An 18,754-nucleotide genomic window follows, 5' to 3' on the forward strand; every position below is an offset into this window, starting at 1 on the left:
CATTGAATGTCCAATCTCTGGTTACGCAGGGAGTAAGTATACAACCCGGTTCTTTAGGGAACTATAGCGATGGTACTTAAATGATTATAGCTGGATACACTAAGGGGGGGGGGGGTCCCGCTGGTTGTAAGACAGTAGGGGGGGGTTAGAAGAGCCGCTGGCGGTATCCCATCTGGCCGACGATTTCTTGGGAGAATTCAGAGTCCTGAACACGATGCCCACAGAACCTCGGTCCGCAGATGAATACAGCTGGACCCTCTGGTGGACGGTAGCTGCCGGTCCACAGATGAAGAGACGTGAGGCGACCTCACTCGGGGTAGAGCGCCGTCTCACCTGGACTCCTCTCCGGGGGGTAGTTCCAACACTCAGCAGTGTTGGCCGTTATCCATGGAATAATCAAAGCACCCAAAGCATGTAGATAATCCAAGCCGTGGAAGGCTCGCCGTCGTCCGGGTAAAGTAATCCAATGTACAGGTCCACTCGTCTTGGCCCGGAGCTCCTCGGATGCAAGCACCACACGTGGTCTGCCCAGCCTGGTTAAGACTCCAGATAACGTCAGGAACGATGGGGGTACTGCTCACTTTATAACTCTAACCGAACGATGCACCATACATAATAGACTATTATTAGCTTAATAGAAATACGTCCAACTCGACGGTATAGTGCCAAACTATGACAATTCAACTATTAATCCACACGATGTCTCAATGCCTATTCTGAGGCCAAGTAGGCCTTACTACACCACACGTGCGTCGTGGGTGAGGCTTTGCGTCTGTTACTAGGTTGGAGGGTAAAGAACTAATGGACTAAAAGAAAGTTCTACTTTACTTGCGCCATATATATATGCGCTGTGAACAAATAGTACCATTCGTATTTCGCCAGACGTATTCCTACGCGGAACCGGGCTTGCCACGACATGTTGGGCGGCACGATTGAACTTGAACCAAGGGGCATGGCTGCTGGCGCCAGGTTCTCGTCCAATGGTAGAATGAAACTATTATGGGCTGTTTAGTAGACTAAAGGGATATTCAGTGCATATTGTACAAGGAATATACAGGGGATATCAAACGATATACAAATACTATTAAATATATATATATAAATAAATATATATATTCGGTTTAATCTGATCCTTCACAACAAATACAGTTATTTTATTTGTTTTTGTAATAGGCCCTAATCATTTGGCATAATATATTGATGGCTAGTGCATTTGTTTGGCTACAAAGTAAATAAACTCCCTTTTGAAATGGTGACCGCTGTGTCGTTTATGTTTAATGTAGACTTTTTTCAATTTGTATGTCAGCTCAGACTCAACCTTGATGACTCGGACTCAGACTCGGGTAATGGGGACTCGACTCGACTCGGGCTCTTCTTTGGTGACTTGGTCTCGGAACACTGGGGACTCGAGACTCGACTCGGACTCGAGATTTAGCGACTCGACTACAACACTGCCTCCTGCAACTGATATCACACGAGAGAGCAGCCTGCACGTGGAGAAAGACACACGCTCATTGATTTACACTATGTGTTTACTACGGTTGCCCAGAGCACTCTTGTTGATCCTTGAATTTACGTTCTCATTATAATAGCGTGGACACACACATCAGCGGTGTGGACACACACATGAGCAGATGGCATTCCTGGCGGTTCATCAAAGAGGAGCAGGCTATTCTCAGCCCTCGCTCCACATCGGTGGAACTCACTTCCCACCACAGTCAGGACAGTGGAAACCTGGCCAATCTTCCCTAGTTGACTAAAAACTTCTTCGATCAATATCTGGGGGGGAAAAAAAACAACTAACCTTCTTACTGTCTTTTTACTATTATGTATTAAGTAACTAGTATGTTACTATTATGCTACTATACTTATACTACTACCTATCATGCTAATATGTTGCTACTATACTTATACTTAGGGATGTCCCGATCACATTTTTTTGCTCCCGATCATGTGATTTTGAGTATCTACCGATACCGATCTTTCCCGATCCGATCTTAAAAAAAATTAAATAAAAAGAATTCTGAAAATCACGTGATCGGCCCCGAAATGGAGAATTGGAATCGGAACCGGAATCGTTCAAATCCAAACGATGCCCAACCCTAGTCCTAACAGTGTTTATTAATAAGAGTCAGATAGTCCTAACAGTGTTTATTATTAACTCATTCTGCGCCATCGCTTAATGCGCCAGAGGGCGCTAGTACGCCATCGCTTTAAAGGGGAACTATTTTACTATTTCTTTCACTATTTGGGCACTTTTACACAATTCCTGTGAGTCTATGGAACACCTCTGTAATTCATTGTTTTGTATTTCTAATCAAGTACTCAAAAACAGCATTTTTCTACCTCAAGATCTTAAGTCGTTTTGAGGCTGGGCTCCAACCACGGTGTGGCCTGGTGGCAACTGCCACATCAACTGCCACATTATTATGCAGCTGAGAAATCTCTGACATCACAGATATGCACATTTTCAGATGACTCAGTTCAGTGAGGGTGAATATTGTGAGAGGAGAATTGGAAGAATGCGCCAATATGAGAATTAGAGACATAGATCCTATTAATATAAGTCCATATAGCTAGGAAACAATGCTAAACACTGAAAAAGGCAATTTATAAGATAGTTCCCCTTTAATCAATGGGGGGACTGCGAGATTTGCGAGTGCTTAAAATATATCTTATATTATAGCTATGGGTCTAATACACCCGTCGATTATCAGTGAGTTGCTTCCAGTCAACATGCACAAAACGGATTGTTTTTTCATCTGTACATTTCCGTTTATACCGTTTTTAATATGAATATAGTTTTGGTGATTCTTAGTAATCCCAGGAAAAGACGCGATAATAGCCCTTTAGTGGAATACACTAAACAGTGTTTATTATTAGGAGTCAGATAGTCCTAACTCCTATCAGTTCTCAAGTTCACCAGCAATTGGCAGCAGTCTGTGCCCACAGTTGTGGAGCCTGATGGCTACTGGCAGGAAGGACTGTCCGACTGTCCGTTAGTGGTGTGTCGTGGGGGGATAAGTCTATCTTTTGAGCAACAGTTGGCTAAAGTGTCAAAGCTATTAAATATCATCAGGCCTAAAGGGAAAAAAAATTGGTTCCAGTTGCCGACCGACCCTGTCGATTTAGGTGCCACCCAATTTATTTTATGAGTTTAAAAAAATATATATTAAAAATAAAAAAGATTAATTTTTTTTCTTTCTTTTTACAATAAAGTTTCATAAAAATCTTAGTCAAACCTTTAGTATTATGGATATTAAACATGCTGGCAGAGTACATGCATCCATGTTGTCGTGAACATTTTAATTAAATAAAGAAATTCCCTATCCATAGTTGCTGTGGGAAAAAATTAAATAAGAAATAAAATAAAATAAATTCCCTACCTACCCATGGCCTTAACTGACAACCAACAGGAACCAACATTTTTTTCCTTTATGCCTCATCATCATCAACCTTTATTTATTCTCAAAGACAATTGAGGTCACCCTCATGTTCAATGTCGTCGAGACTACAGACATTTCAATGCACACATTTCTACAATATAACAATAATAAATATGAATAGTTCAGAGAAGAGAGTCGATCCAGGCACTCAAAAAGATGTAAAATCCAGAGGGAAGATGGTTAAAAGGCCTTTATTGAAGGTGGCTAAGTCATTTAAAATCTAATCAACATGTTTCGACCATAGCGGTCTTCATCAGGATTAGATTAAATAAATATGAATAACTATCTCTATTGTATAAAATGAACATAGGCATAAAATCAGCACACAAATTGGCAGAATAAAAAACAATGCATAAATTGCAGACATAAGAATAGGTATAAAAGACAATAAAAGTAGTGCAATGTAAACGTGCAGACTTAATAATGCCATAAAATAAGTACAATAGTACAATGTCGCTCGACGGCATGTGAACCCCCCCGGAACAGTCAGTCCCCCCAAAACACCCCACACATCAATCCCCACCACATCCCCATCCAAGACCCCCCCCCTCCGATAAAGCACGCCATGACCGAAGGAAAACACAAAACAGCCCGCGCTCGCCACTCACGGCGACGGGAATGCCACCCCTGCGGGCCGCTCCATCTCCCCCGGTCCCGGCGCCCCCACCGCCACCACGAGGAAAACCAGTGAATCCCACGCCCCCCCCCCCCCCCCCAAACTCCACAGAGGAATGACAGGCCACGCGCCACAGGATCCGCAGCCACACCAAAGGAGACACGACTCCAAAACACTCGAGCAGACGGACGCAACAGTGAGAAGACACGCAGGATCGAGCCCATCCGAGACGACACCGGGACCCCCAGGACCCCCCCCCTGGGACACAGCAGAAGCCACAGCGAGCCCCCCATGATGCAAGGAACCCCAAAACCAGCCAGCGAACCGAGGGAGCCCAACGACGAAGAACAACCTAAATCCACCAAAGCACACGCTAGAGACCAATACCCAACTCCAGGGGGGGTCGGGGAAAGGTCCAGCCGAAGCCATAGGCTCCAACCAAACCCCCCCCCCCCCCCCCCCCTCCCCCCAGACCTCCCCCAGAGTCGAACACCACAACCCCCACAGCACCCCAAAATGTCCCAAAGGTCCCAGCGCCATCCCAGACCACCCACAACGCCCCAATATAAACGACAACTTGGTGTTAACAAAACGACAAATAGATTTGCTTGCATCTTGGTTTTATAGACGAAACTGCGGTATAAGTCAGGCCATGATTAATGATTTCTAGCGTCCTGATAAGTCGGTACTTGGGTTAAAGCGGCACTTTATTTTCAATAAAATACTGATTTATTCTGCACATAATCTCTCACACATGCAAAAAAATATGGCACACCCGTAACGCACTGCAGTGCAACGCGGCCGTCCCGGGTTCCACTCCCGGGTTCCACTGCCCTTTGCCGCATGTCTTCCCCCGTCTCTCTCCTCCCATCCTTCCTCTCTGCCGGACTTGTCCAATAAACAAATAAAAATCGACCAAAAACATAAAAAATTATTAAATAATGAATATGGCCACCAGTGATGTCATCGGGGACATTGAATCCTTGTGTTGTGTTAATTTCGGCTCAATTAAAGGATGTAGATGAAGAAATAGCAATAACCTCGTCTTATGCTACCGCCTCACTTCATGGAGCTGTAATAAACGCAACACGAGGATTCAATATCCCCGATGACATCACTGGTGACCATATTCAAACTAATTTACTCTCAATAACTAAGATAAGATAAGATATTCCTTTATTGATCCCCTTGGGGAAGTTTGGTCATCATAACAGCATGGGGGAGGGGAGGTATGGGTATGGTATGGGTAAGAGTAAGAGTAGATAATAGGATATAGGATCTGAATATAAAAATATGTGAAAAACAGTGTAAACGATATAATTAACTCTGAATATAAAAATACGAGGACAAATAAACGGTGTAAAAAAAAAGATGAGGGTCTGTACGCCCTATCGCTTATATTATACATTACAACAAATATGAAAATACTGTAGTAATTAAGTAACTGAATGTGTGCAAAACTGTTTTTGGATGTTTGTGAGATTATGTGCAAAAAGAAAAATTGTCTGCATTGGTTTTGGGTGAAGTGCTCCTTTATTATTAAGCTCCGCCTGAACGCTGCCTCCGAGCGTAGAGAGAATGTGCCCTGTGTGGGGCATGGAAGCGTCTCTGTGTCCACAGACACACATCACTATTCAGGCCACACAATCAACACAGGATGACCTAGTGGTCGCTCGACGCTGCACCCATTAAACATGCTACGACCAGGCTCTGCCACTGATACACACACAGTGAGGTCACTTGTGTTGGACGTTCACATGTTTACAAAAACAGAAGAAACAACTCTGAAGGCGACTGAGGTCTCCCTCATTTACAGTCACATCGGGTGTCGAGACAGTTAAGCGAAACATACAGAGTTAAGCAAAAAAGCCTTAAGGCATATAAAATCACAACAATAAGAGACGAGTAAGGATAACAATCCAATTAAAACACGTACAACTTGATTGACAAAGGTTGGAGATCAAGGTTTTAAACTCTGCAACAGAATCTCAACCGTTGGGAGTTTATTCCATGAGCTAGAGAGGGGCATCATAGCAAAATGCTGATTTACCCTGTTAAATGTTTGTTCAGAGCAAACTCAGGGGTTCTTAAGGACCAGCCAGTCACTAGCTGGTTGAGGCCTGTATTCAAATAATATATACACCAACCAATATAACAAACGTTAGCTAGTTAACAAGGCAACAAATTCAGTTTTGTTTTTATAGGCGGTCAGGTGGCGTAGCGGAGATTGCGCTCGTCACCAATGCAGGAGACGCTGGGTTCGAGCCCAGCTCTCGGCGTTGCTACCAGCTTGGCTGGCCATTCATACTAATACAATTGGCAGTATTAGGGGGTGGGAAGCTGGAGGGTGGGAATCTGGTGTTGTGGACAGCGACGCCTACAGGTCAGGTCTCGGCGCTTGCTCAGCGGGGCAGGACTTGGTGGAGATAGCGTGCCCTCCCACGCGTTACACTTCACCAATGAGAGTCCTCGCTGCCAAGTGGAAAGAGCGTCACTGGCTTGACGGCGCACGTCTCGGAGGAAGCGTGCGATCGACTCGGGACGCCCTTGTACCGACTCGTGGGAGAACATGCATACAACAACCAGGTAGGGGAGGGGGGGAATTGGCACAACGACTAATTGGGACGGGGAGAAAATCAGAGAAAAATAGGAGAAAGAGAAGGTTTATAAAAATAAAAATAAATAAAAAATTGTTTTTATTTATCACATATAAGGTACATGTACATTGCAGTGGAATGCTTGGTTCTGTGTGAGCCTCCTGAGATTGTGCTTCATACAGTAAAACAAGTACAAAATAATAAAGAATGAGGTAGGGATGTCGTGCAAATCTTTTAGTAATAAATAGATCAAATATGGTGTAGTGTTTAAAGTGAGTGTGTGCATGTGGATGTGTGTGCAGTGAATGTAGAATGGGATTGGTCAGCGAGGTCCACCCGTATAGGGATTTATCATTGGGAAAATGGATTATCGGCTATTGTAACAATTCTGCCTCATGAACATTGGAAAGCGTTCCATTTTTGCACAAAACGAGTTCCCTTCTATCACCAACATGATTGTTTAAGCATTTTTGGTTGAAGTACAATTTGACGTAATTATTTTATGATTAATTGCGAATATTTTCATGTTGTGCTATAGATTGTGGATGAATACGCACAGAAAGGTACACCGTGCAAATGTTCATGCTTTATTTGTTTTAAACGAGACGATTTAGAAATGGGCAATGGGGAACATACGTTGCAATTTTGCTAGGTGGGCCGGCCGGAAACGGCAATGACGTAACCACTACACCTCCCTATAGACCAGGAAGTAACCACTACACCTCCCTATAGACCAGGAAGTAACCACTACACCTCCCTATAGACCAGGAAGTAACCACTACACCTCCCTATAGACCAGGAAGTAACCACTACACCTCCCTATAGACCAGGAAGTAACCACTACACCTCCCGATTGAGCATCAAATTACAGATGATTCTGACATCCGAGGTAATAACCTGGTTAAACGACGGGTCATAAACGAGGAGACGGCTGATCCCATTCAACTCACTGAGAGTTTCCACACTTGGCACCGATGTGCGTTCACATACGACTACACGGTGACGTGACGACCCTTCCTTCTTTTATAGTGTCTTTGCTCATAAGCAGTAGGCGTAAGAGGCTGCTTTTATCTGATCCCATTTGGGAGTTCTCTGGGTTTACTCTGTGATGTCCCTTTTTTTGGAAGACTCGTAAATTATTAATCAAAACCAGCAGGGGAGACGAAATACTAGCAAACATCGGTGATGTAAAACCACCCCAGAAGGTTCTAAAATGTAGCACCAGTGGTTACGTCACAATTAATTTAATAATGTTAGAGAATAGGGCTGATCAATATATTTGGACATTTACCGGGGCCAGTTTCTAATTGCAGCCACCCGTAGGTGCTCTTTAACACATTGGCGACCGCTGGGATGCGTCTAATATAGTGGTTGAGGACCAGATTTTGTAAACAGACCGGTGTCTTTTTGTACAGCTAAATCTATACTTTATAGTATTGCTATCTGTCCATTCTCATTGTCAATTGAGTCCATAAACCGTCCCTTCAAAATGGCTTAAAGAAGAAGAAAAAATGCATCAATAGGTTGTCATTTTATAGCGCCGTGAATATAAGCATTATAGCGGATTTTGTCTCGTATATTTTCTGGAAGGCTAGTTATAGGGCTAATAGCTGCTAACGTTATATTCAACGGCATTTCCGTTTTACATATGCTAAAGAAATAACTCAAACTGCATATCATCGGGACTGTCCCAAAGCATGTATGCATCAAAGGGGGGGGGGGGGGGGGGGGGCGGGGGACGTTGATTATTATTATTGATTACCAATAACAGTGGTCGTGTAACTAGCCACATACACTGCTCGGCTGGTTGCGTATGATAACAAGCTCTGATCCGGCTGTAATTTATGTGAAAAAGATCTTACCATGAGCCGGTGAGATACCCCCGAGCATTTCCACGTTATCGATCGGCATCTGGTAGATCGATATGTCCATTGGCTGATGATAAATCCCCTTATTCCATGGTGAAATCTGCGATTCGAAACGTAATCCACGGTACATGATGCTGGTTCAGGATCCGGGTACTAAAATACTCCATTGAAAGGGAAAAAAAGTCATCCATTCGCCCACAGGGCATACTGCAGTGGAGCAATGGCGCCCCTAAGAGGATCTGGCCGGTATTGCCGGTTCTCGATTTCACAGACTAGGGAATATATGCAGTGCCGATCCGCAACCTTGACCCGGTTATTAAAATGGAATAAAAGCAATAACAACTTGCCACGGCTTTATACGTGATTCTGTCCACAACGCATGGATTCGAAACCCGTTTATACGTGGTTGGGCGGCAAAGTGTTAAGAGCGGTTTTGAAGGATTCACATTCCTTCACGGTTGTGGGTAGGGCGTTCCACATTGTTGTTGCATAATTGCGAAACGTGTTTAGTCCCTTGTTTGAGCCGAATCTGGGTTGAACATGATTTGTGGAGCTCCCTCTGGTGTTGTGGTTGTGGTATTCACTGACCTTTGGGAAGTATTTTGACATGTACATGGGTATCTTAGTGGTGTAGTGCATCTTGTAGACCAGGCCCATTGCAAGTTGCTGTACTCTGTCGTCTACTCTAAGCCATCCTAGGTTGTCAAAATAGGAAGGGGGAGTGGGTTTTAGGAGTAAGGTCAAGCAGTAGTCTGACAGTTTGTTTTGTGATGTTTGTAGTCTTGTTTTTAGGGCCTTTGAGGTGCTTTGGTACCATGAGGTGCAAGCATAGTCGTAGTACCCTTGATTGAGTGCTCTTGTTTAGAGTCTTCAAGTTATTCTTGTTTACCAGAGAGGAGATCTGGTACAAGAATCTTGTTCGTTGGTTGACTTTTTTGATTACATTGGTTGCCATTTTGTCACAGGAAAGATTTGCCTCTAGGGTGGAACCCAGGTAGGTAATTTCATCTTTCCTTGTGACAATATTGTCACCCACTGTAACAGAGAAGCCGTTGGCCTTGCTGAGTTTGTTATTTGATCCAAAGAGAATGGACTCTGTTTTACCCATGTGTAATGATGGTTTGTTATCAGCGAGCCAGGTGCAGATTCTGCCGAGTTCAGAGCTGAGGGTTTTTTCAACCTGCAACTTGTCGTCCGCGAACAGGAACAAGTTGCAGTCACAAGCTGATGACATGTCATTTGCATAAATTAGGAACAGTAAAGGTCCTAGTATGCTTCCTTGTGGAACACCACAGCTCACTGGGAGGGGGGGCGGGGGCAGTGTACCGTTCACCTCCACCATCTGTTCTCTCCCCTCCAGGTAGGATAGATAGATTCATACTAGATAGATAGATTTGTATTGTCTTTGTCTTCACCATGGTTACAAGCAACAAGACAACACCGTACAAACACCGATACAGGCACAAAAGACATTGGTCCAAAACAGCCCAATACATAGACAAAAGAAAAACAACAACAACAACACATGGCATGTGGGATGAAAGACGTCTTAAATATGTTTTTTCGGGGGCTGGGGGAACTCTATAGCGCCTTCCAGATGGAAGCTTGTCAAACTCACCATGAAGAGGATGCAAAGGATCAGACAGAGCCTTGTCCCTATTCCAGAGTACATATAACTCAGACAATTGTTTTTGTGGTTTCCCTATTTTTATTTGAGAATGACAGTTTGAAGAAATTGTCCCCCCCCCCCCCCCCCCCCCCCCCAATATCATAATATTGCCCCCCCCCCCTCTCCATATGGCTCAGCTCTATTAGGACATCTATGTTGACGTGGGTCCCTTCAAGTGGAGACTTAACTAAGCTGAAGTTTGACTGGTGGGGTGAGGCACTGAGACAAATGGAAACAGTTGTGATTTTGACGTCGTGTGTTTGATTCCCACGTATCCTGTTGTTTTGTTTTAAGTCACGTTGACGGCCGCAAAGGATCATGGGACAGAAATGGAAACACATGTCCCTCTGGGGACGCAGCAGCAGGAGACGTGGACCAAACACAAGTGAGTTTAACACCAGGAACCCATGGAGCCTCTCTGTGTACAGCAGGGACTATAGGCCATTCAGATTCATTATTATAAAATACATAAATAAATTAGAATTCAAAATGCTTTTAAATGGGCCATTTACTAAAACTGTTTGTAACCGAATGCATAATTAATTGCATCAATTCATCATTTTGATATTCATGATTTATTCATTTTGCATCGATAAATGACTTTGAATTTACAAATCGATATTCCAAATGCTTTTTAAAGGAGTTAACTAAACACACGGGTCACTTTGCTGCCCCTAGTGGTTGATATGCTGCACACTCTGCCCCGCCCCCAATCTGTGATGTCAGAGGACCTCCAAAAGCTCTGACATCACCAAGTGGGACAGAGTGCAACCGGGTGAAAATATCAACCACTCAGTGCTGTGTCCCTTGTTGTTTTAATAGATCTGAGTCATAAAAACGGTTTGGTTTGTGTGATAGATAGATAGATGAATATATCTATAGCTACTATGAATCAACAGTTTACAACATGTTACTATGAATCAACATTTACAACCTGTTACTATGAATCAACATTTACAACATGTTACTATGAATCAACATTTACAACCTGTTACTATGAATAAACATTTACAACATGTTACTATGAATCAACATTTACAACCTGTTACTATGAATCAACATTTACAACATGTTACTATGAATCAACATTTTATATTAGACATTGGAAAAAAAGATAATGTTTATTCAGTCATTTATTTATTTATTTATTATAGTAGAAAGTTTAATAAAGTATTATGAAATACATAATACATTATACTTGGATAATATATAATAGTTATATTAAATGGCCCATTTAAAAGTATTTTAAAATAATCATTAGAGTAATAATAATTTTTTTTAAATAATATATCCCCAGAGCTTTTAGAAAGGTGTGAAATAAAAGTATTGCTTTTACCCCCAAAAAAGTATTATTGAATTTTTTTTGTATCTACTTTTTCTCCTTTTTTTTTCTCCCATCCCAATTCCACTGTGCCAATTCTCCCCTCCCCTGTCTTGAACGTTGCTCGCATATGCCCCCCACTGGCCGGTTGTAGGGAGGATAGAAGCCTTGCATCACGTGTCCCATCCGATACACAAGGAGGCAGCCTGTCGCATCTTTTCACCTGCCAGCGCGGACTCTCATTGGTGAGGTGTAATGTGTGGGAGGCTCACACTACCCCTGCCATTTCCTGTCTCTGCTGTGCAGGCGTCCCCCAACCGACCTGTAGGAGTCGCTGTCCACAACGTCCAGATTACCACCCATCGACTTCCACCCGCTGACTCTGCCAATTGAGTTAGTATGACGGCCGGCCCAAGCCGGAGGCCACGCAGACAGCCGGAGTCGAACCCGGTGTCTCTTGCGTTGGCGACGAGCGCAATGTCCGCTGCGCCACCCAGCCGCCAAATTATTATTGAATTTATCATTTAAAAGAATGTTGGTGGGTCCAAATTGAATGTTGTTGTTTACACGTTGTGTGTATGTATCCCCTCCCTACTTCCCATTTCCCCCACATGGAATGCACCTGGTTAAGATAAATGACAGGCTGGTGCTCTAGTGTGACATCTAGTGGCTGAATGTTATCTATAGCACCTTTTTAATTCATCTGGTCATGAATAGTTTTACTGATTTTATCTTTTAAACAAATGAATCGGTTCATAATGTCTCACTATCATTATAATAAATAATATAATAATCTTGCATCACACTGGAGCCCCGTGGGGACCTGGAATCAGCGGCACACCACTTTAATTGAATTCGCCACGACCAGATGACCCCGTCGTGACCCCCGGGTCTTCTCCCTCCTCCTCAGGCTGACCTCTCCGCGACCTCCTCCCCCGTGAGGCCGGCCTCGGAGGTCAGAGGCCACCTCAGAGGCCCGAGCGCCCAGATCCCCTCCCTCCTCTCCATGCCGACCAGGAAGCACATGGACATCACCACGCCACCCCTCCCCCTGGTGGCCCCCGAGGTCCTGCGGGTCGCAGAGCACCGGCACACCAAGGGCCTCATGTACCCCTACATCTACCACGTGCTCACCAAGGTCAGAGGTCAATCATTATCACCGAGGTACCAGGGGGTCGTTCATTATGACGGACTTGTCTCAAACTCCCGCCCTCTTTTCTTCATCCTCCAATCGCAACTGTTGCTTCACTCCAAACTTCAAGTCACAACGTTCTACCTAATTAGGACTATACTGTCCTGCAGAAGCTAACCACAGTAACTATACTGTACAGTAGAAGCTAACCACAGTAACTATACTGTCCTGCAGAAGCTAACCACAGTAACTATACTGTACAGTAGAAGCTAACCACAGTAACTATACTGTCCTGCAGAAGTTAACCGCAGTAACTATACTGTCCTGCAGAAGTTAACCACAGTAACTACACTGTACAGTAGAAGCTAACCACAGTAACTATACTGTACAGTAGAAGCTAACCACAGTAACTATACTGTACAGCAGAAGCTAACCACAGTAACTATACTGTACAGTATAAGTTAACCACAGTAACTATACTGCCCTGCAGAAGCTAACCACAGTAACTATACTGTACAGTAGAAGCTAACCACAGTAACTATACTGCCCTGCAGAAGCTAACCACAGTAACTATACTGTACAGTAGAAGCTAACCACAGTAACTATACTGTCCTGCAGAAGCTAACCACAGTAACTATACTGTACAGTAGAAGCTAACCACAGTAACTATACTGTACAGTAGAAGCTAACCGCAGTAACTATACTGTCCTACAGAAGCTAACCACAGTAACCATACTGTACAGTAGAAGCTAACCACAGTAACTATACTGCCCTGCAGAAGCTAACCACAGTAACTATACTGTACAGTAGAAGCTAACCACAGTAACTATACTGTACAGTAGAAGCTAACCACAGTAACTATACTGTACAGTAGAAGCTAACCACAGTAACTATACTGTACAGTAGAAGCTAACCACAGTAACTATACTGTCCTGCAGAAGCTAACCACAGTAACTATACTGTACAGTAGAAGCTAACCACAGTAACTATACTGTACAGTAGAAGCTAACCACAGTAACTATACTGTCCTGCAGAAGCTAACCACAGTAACTATACTGTCCTGCAGAAGCTAACCACAGTAACTATACTGTACAGTAGAAGCTAACCACAGTAACTATACTGTACAGTAGAAGCTAACCACAGTAACTATACTGTCCTGCAGAAGCTAACCACAGTAACTATACTGTACAGTAGAAGCTAACCACAGTAACACTACTGTACAGTAGAAGCTAACCACAGTAACTATACTGCCCTGCAGAAGTTAACCACAGTAACTATACTGCCCTACAGAAGTTAACCACAGTAACTATACTGCCCTGCAGAAGTTAACCACAGTAACTATACTGTCCTGCAGAAGCTAACCACAGTAACTATACTGTACAGTAGAAGCTAACCACAGTAACTATACTGTACAGTAGAAGCTAACCACAGTAACTATACTGTACAGTAGAAGCTAACCACAGTAACTATACTGCCCTGCTGAAGCTAACCACAGTAACTATACTGTCCTGCAGAAGCTAACCACAGTAACTATACTGCCCTGTAGAAGCTAACCACAGTAACTATACTGTACAGTAGAAGCTAACCACAGTAACTATACTGTCCTGCAGAAGTTAACCACAGTAACTATACTGCCCTGCAGAAGCTAACCACAGTAACTATACTGCCCTGCAGAAGCTAACCACAGTAACTATACTGTACAGTAGAAGCTAACCACAGTAACTATACTGTCCTGCAGAAGCTAACCACAGTAACTATACTGTCCTGCAGAAGCTAACCACAGTAACTATACTGTACAGTAGAAGCTAACCACAGTAACTATACTGCCCTGCAGAAGCTAACCACAGTAACTATACTGTACAGTAGAAGCTAACCACAGTAACTATACTGTCCTGCAGAAGCTAACCACAGTAACTATACTGTACAGTAGAAGCTAACCACAGTAACTATACTGCCCTGCAGAAGCTAACCACAGTAACTATACTGCCCTGCAGAAGCTAACCACAGTAACTATACTGCCCTGCAGAAGCTAACCACAGTAACTATACTGTACAGTAGAAGCTAACCACAGTAACTATACTGCCCTGCAGAAGCTAACTACAGTAACTATACTGTACAGTAGAAGCTAACCACAGTAACTATACTGTACAGTAGAAGCTAACCGCAGTAACTATACTGTACAGTAGAAGCTAACCACAGTAACTATACTGTACAGTAGAAGCTAACCACAGTAACTATACTGTACAGTAGAAGCTAACCACAGTAACTATACTGTACAGTAGAAGCTAACCACAGTAACTATACTGCTCTGCAGAAGCTAACCACAGTAACTATACTGCCCTGCAGAAGCTAACCACAGTAACTATACTGTACAGTAGAAGCTAACCACAGTAACTATACTATACAGTAGAAGCTAACCACAGTAACTATACTGTCCTGCTGAAGTTAACCACAGTAACTATACTGCTCTGCAGAAGCTAACCACAGTAACTATACTGCCCTGCAGAAGCTAACCACAGTAACTATACTGTACAGTAGAAGCTAACCACAGTAACTATACTGCCCTGCAGAAGCTAACCACAGTAACTATACTGCCCTGTAGAAGCTAACCACAGTAACTATACTGTCCTGCAGAAGCTAACCACAGTAACTATACTGCCCTGCAGAAGTTAACCACAGTAACTATACTGCCCTGCAGAAGCTAACCACAGTAACTATACTGTACAGTAGAAGCTAACCACAGTAACTATACTGTCCTGCAGAAGCTAACCACAGTAACTATACTGTACAGTAGAAGCTAACCACAGTAACTATACTGTCCTGCAGAAGCTAACCACAGTAACTATACTGTACAGTAGAAGCTAACCACAGTAACTATACTGCCCTGCAGAAGCTAACCACAGTAACTATACTGCCCTGCAGAAGTTAACCACAGTAACTATACTGCCCTGCAGAAGCTAACCACAGTAACTATACTGTCCTGCAGAAGCTAACTACAGTAACTATACTGTACAGTAGAAGCTAACCACAGTAACTATACTGTACAGTAGAAGCTAACCGCAGTAACTATACTGTACAGTAGAAGCTAACCGCAGTAACTATACTGTACAGTAGAAGCTAACCACAGTAACTATACTGTACAGTAGAAGCTAACCACAGTAACTATACTGTACAGTAGAAGCTAACCACAGTAACTATACTGTACAGTAGAAGCTAACCACAGTAACTATACTGTACAGTAGAAGCTAACCACAGTAACTATACTGCTCTGCAGAAGCTAACCACAGTAACTATACTGTACAGTAGAAGCTAACCACAGTAACTATACTGTCCTGCAGAAGCTAACCACAGTAACTATACTGTACAGTAGAAGCTAACCACAGTAACTATACTGTACAGTAGAAGCTAACCACAGTAACTATACTGCCCTGCAGAAGCTAACCACAGTAACTATACTGCCCTGTAGAAGCTAACCACAGTAACTATACTGCCCTGCAGAAGCTAACCACAGTAACTATACTGCCCTGTAGAAGCTAACCACAGTAACTATACTGCCCTGTAGAAGCTAACCACAGTAACTATACTGTCCTGCAGAAACTAACCACAGTAACTATACTGCCCTGCAGAAGCTAACCACAGTAACTATACAAACAGTGAAACTGTTTGACGATCCAGTGATTTTGTAGTTACTGCAATTCTGTATACCTTTTTCTCTAAAACAGAGCGAGATTGAACTCTTTGTCACAAGATAAAACGGATATCGAGAAGTTCAATATCACATATAACTCAATTTTTAAAATGACTGCGGTTAGCTTCAAGTTTCAAGTTTGTTTATTAGTTGTCATAGTAAAATACAGAATACTTTTCCATGAAATGTTTTTTTCTGTATGAGCTCCTGGGAGTGTGCTAGATAAAAATAGATAAAAAGTATCAAATAGAAAGTCAAAAGTATGTAAGCAAAAAGCGTTCAGTCAATATACATAAATACAATATACAATACAGAGTTTCTGTACAAAAAAGCTTTTGTAAAAAAAAATAAAGCTTTTACTGTACAAAAAAGCTTCTGCAGGGCAGTGTCGTACAACTGGACTCATCGATTATATCGTAGACAGATCTTCTGATCAAAATAGGTTTAATGTGGGTTAAATGAGCTTTGGCTGAGAGGAGTGCTCTCCTCTGGCCAGCTAGGAGACACTGAAGTAGAGGCGGAGACATTGATCTTAAGTAGAGGAGGGGTGGGGGGCCGTAGCCTTTGGCTAAGCTATTGTTTGGGGCGACCAAAAGGGATTCCTCAACAGCAGTATTGCCAAGATCAACACCTGTATCTGGGTAACAGACGTGTGTGTCCTGCAGGGAGAGATCAAGATCTCGGTCTCCATCGAGGACGAGGCCAACAAGGAGCTGCCCTCGGCGGTGCAGCTCTTCCGGCCCATTCGCCAACACGTCTACGGAGTCCTGTTCAGCCTGGCAGAGGCCAAGAAGAGGGCCGAGAGGGACGCCATGAGGAACCACTACCTCCCAGAGTGTGAGTCGAGTTAGTCCCAGTCCACACGATCACAGGGTATTTTTGACAGAGGTTTTATAATTATTTAAAAAAAAAAGAAGAAACCTCTGTACACACACAGTGGTTTAAACTGATGTAATATACATGTAGTACAATGCCAAAGCAATAGGTGGTGATGTAGTTCAAACATGAAGGCCATTTTCAACCAATCGGAAGGGTTGACCGCGTCACTACACGTCCTGCTCAAAACAGAAACCCGCCATCTTTAAATTACCTTACGTGAACCATTGGCAACATAGCATTTATTTGCAGCAAGAAACAAAGTGCAATAAAAGTGCAATAAACAAAAAAGGATACGTTCACTGTGTATTCTGCCTCATTTGTTGATGAAACAAAACCAACATCAGCACAATTTACCACCAAGAGCGGCGAGTTTAGTCTCTCAAAAAGATTGCTGATGTTGTTAGCTTACATGCTAATGTGATCGGGATTCCCATTATAATAGTTAGCATTGTAGCTAGCGTACATTAGCGTAGTAACGTTAACGCTAGTAGAATGAATGGATGAAAACGTTCAGGTGTCATAGCAGCATGGGGCGAGTGGGGCGGGGGGAGGTACAGGTAGGATAGGTACATAGATCATAGAATAATAGAACATAGAATAAAGTGCAAGTAGTAATGATAATAGTGATAACAGTAGTGCACAGTAGTGAGTGGCAGGATTCAATCAGACAGTAGTAATAGTGATGATGGTCTACATTTCAAGATTCAAGATTCAAGAGTTTTATTCATCACATACATACCAGGGCATACAGTGAAATGTGGTTGGCCATGCCCGCTTCGATTGTGCAATAAAAACAATAGTAATAGTAATAATAATAAAAAAGATAACTAGAATAGACATGGTAAATAGACATGTTAATAAATCGCTTAAAGGCACTGGATCCTATTTACATACCTATACAATGTGCAGTTTTTCTTGAAAACTTTTAACACATCCAGCCATGGCATTCATAATTCATATATACACCCGCAACGCTGCAGCTGGACCCTATAGGTGACGGCAACGACGGCTCAATACCGCCGCCTGGTGGATGGTCGGCCGAGTTACACTCACCTACAGGATGTGGCCGATGTGCGTTGATGAAAATCATCCGGCCGTCACATATCGTTGCGGGACTCCCGACAGACACAATATACATAATGGATCGCTTTCTAAACTTAATAATCGATATGATTTCGGCGTTTATTGCGACATACAAACCGGAAATGGACCTAGGCGATCGGCGTCGTGTACTTGGGATATTTCACCGCCAGTTTCATTGACCCACGGTAAGAGGAATATAACGTTATTTTCAACCCGATTGTGAGTTTCCTTGTGAGCAAACCGATCTGATCAATATATCACCCAACCTACATAAAGCATTTACTGATGATCGGGGAATTATAAACGACCCCCCCCCCCCCCCCTTTCCTTCACGCATGATGAAGCATAACGTATACCGATCATATACATTTGATTTTTTTAATATAGCGTGTATAGCAGGGGTGGCCAACCCGCGGCTCGCGAGCCGCATGCGGCTCTTTGCCCGTCAATGTGCG

The 18,754-nt window shown here is 43.1% G+C and overlaps 1 protein-coding gene across 3 annotated transcripts in view; it reads left to right on the forward strand.

Annotated features, from left to right (window-relative positions):
* The window catches only part of LOC311230620 (constitutive coactivator of PPAR-gamma-like protein 1 homolog), a 138,919-nt gene that overhangs the window by 56,895 nt on the left and 63,270 nt on the right, over positions 1–18,754 (forward strand). For all 3 annotated transcript variants that reach the window (XM_084316955.1, XM_084316956.1, XM_084316957.1), the window contains exons 8-10: positions 10,491–10,581; positions 12,428–12,655; positions 17,003–17,174. In XM_084316955.1, coding sequence (XP_084173081.1) covers positions 10,491–10,581; positions 12,428–12,655; positions 17,003–17,174 — 491 coding nt within the window. The remainder of the gene's footprint in view (positions 1–10,490; positions 10,582–12,427; positions 12,656–17,002; positions 17,175–18,754) is intronic.

This window comes from Notolepis coatsorum (genome assembly GCF_963971535.1).
Source record: "Notolepis coatsorum genome assembly, chromosome: 6".
NCBI classification, from domain to species: domain Eukaryota; kingdom Metazoa; phylum Chordata; class Actinopteri; order Aulopiformes; family Paralepididae; genus Notolepis; species Notolepis coatsorum.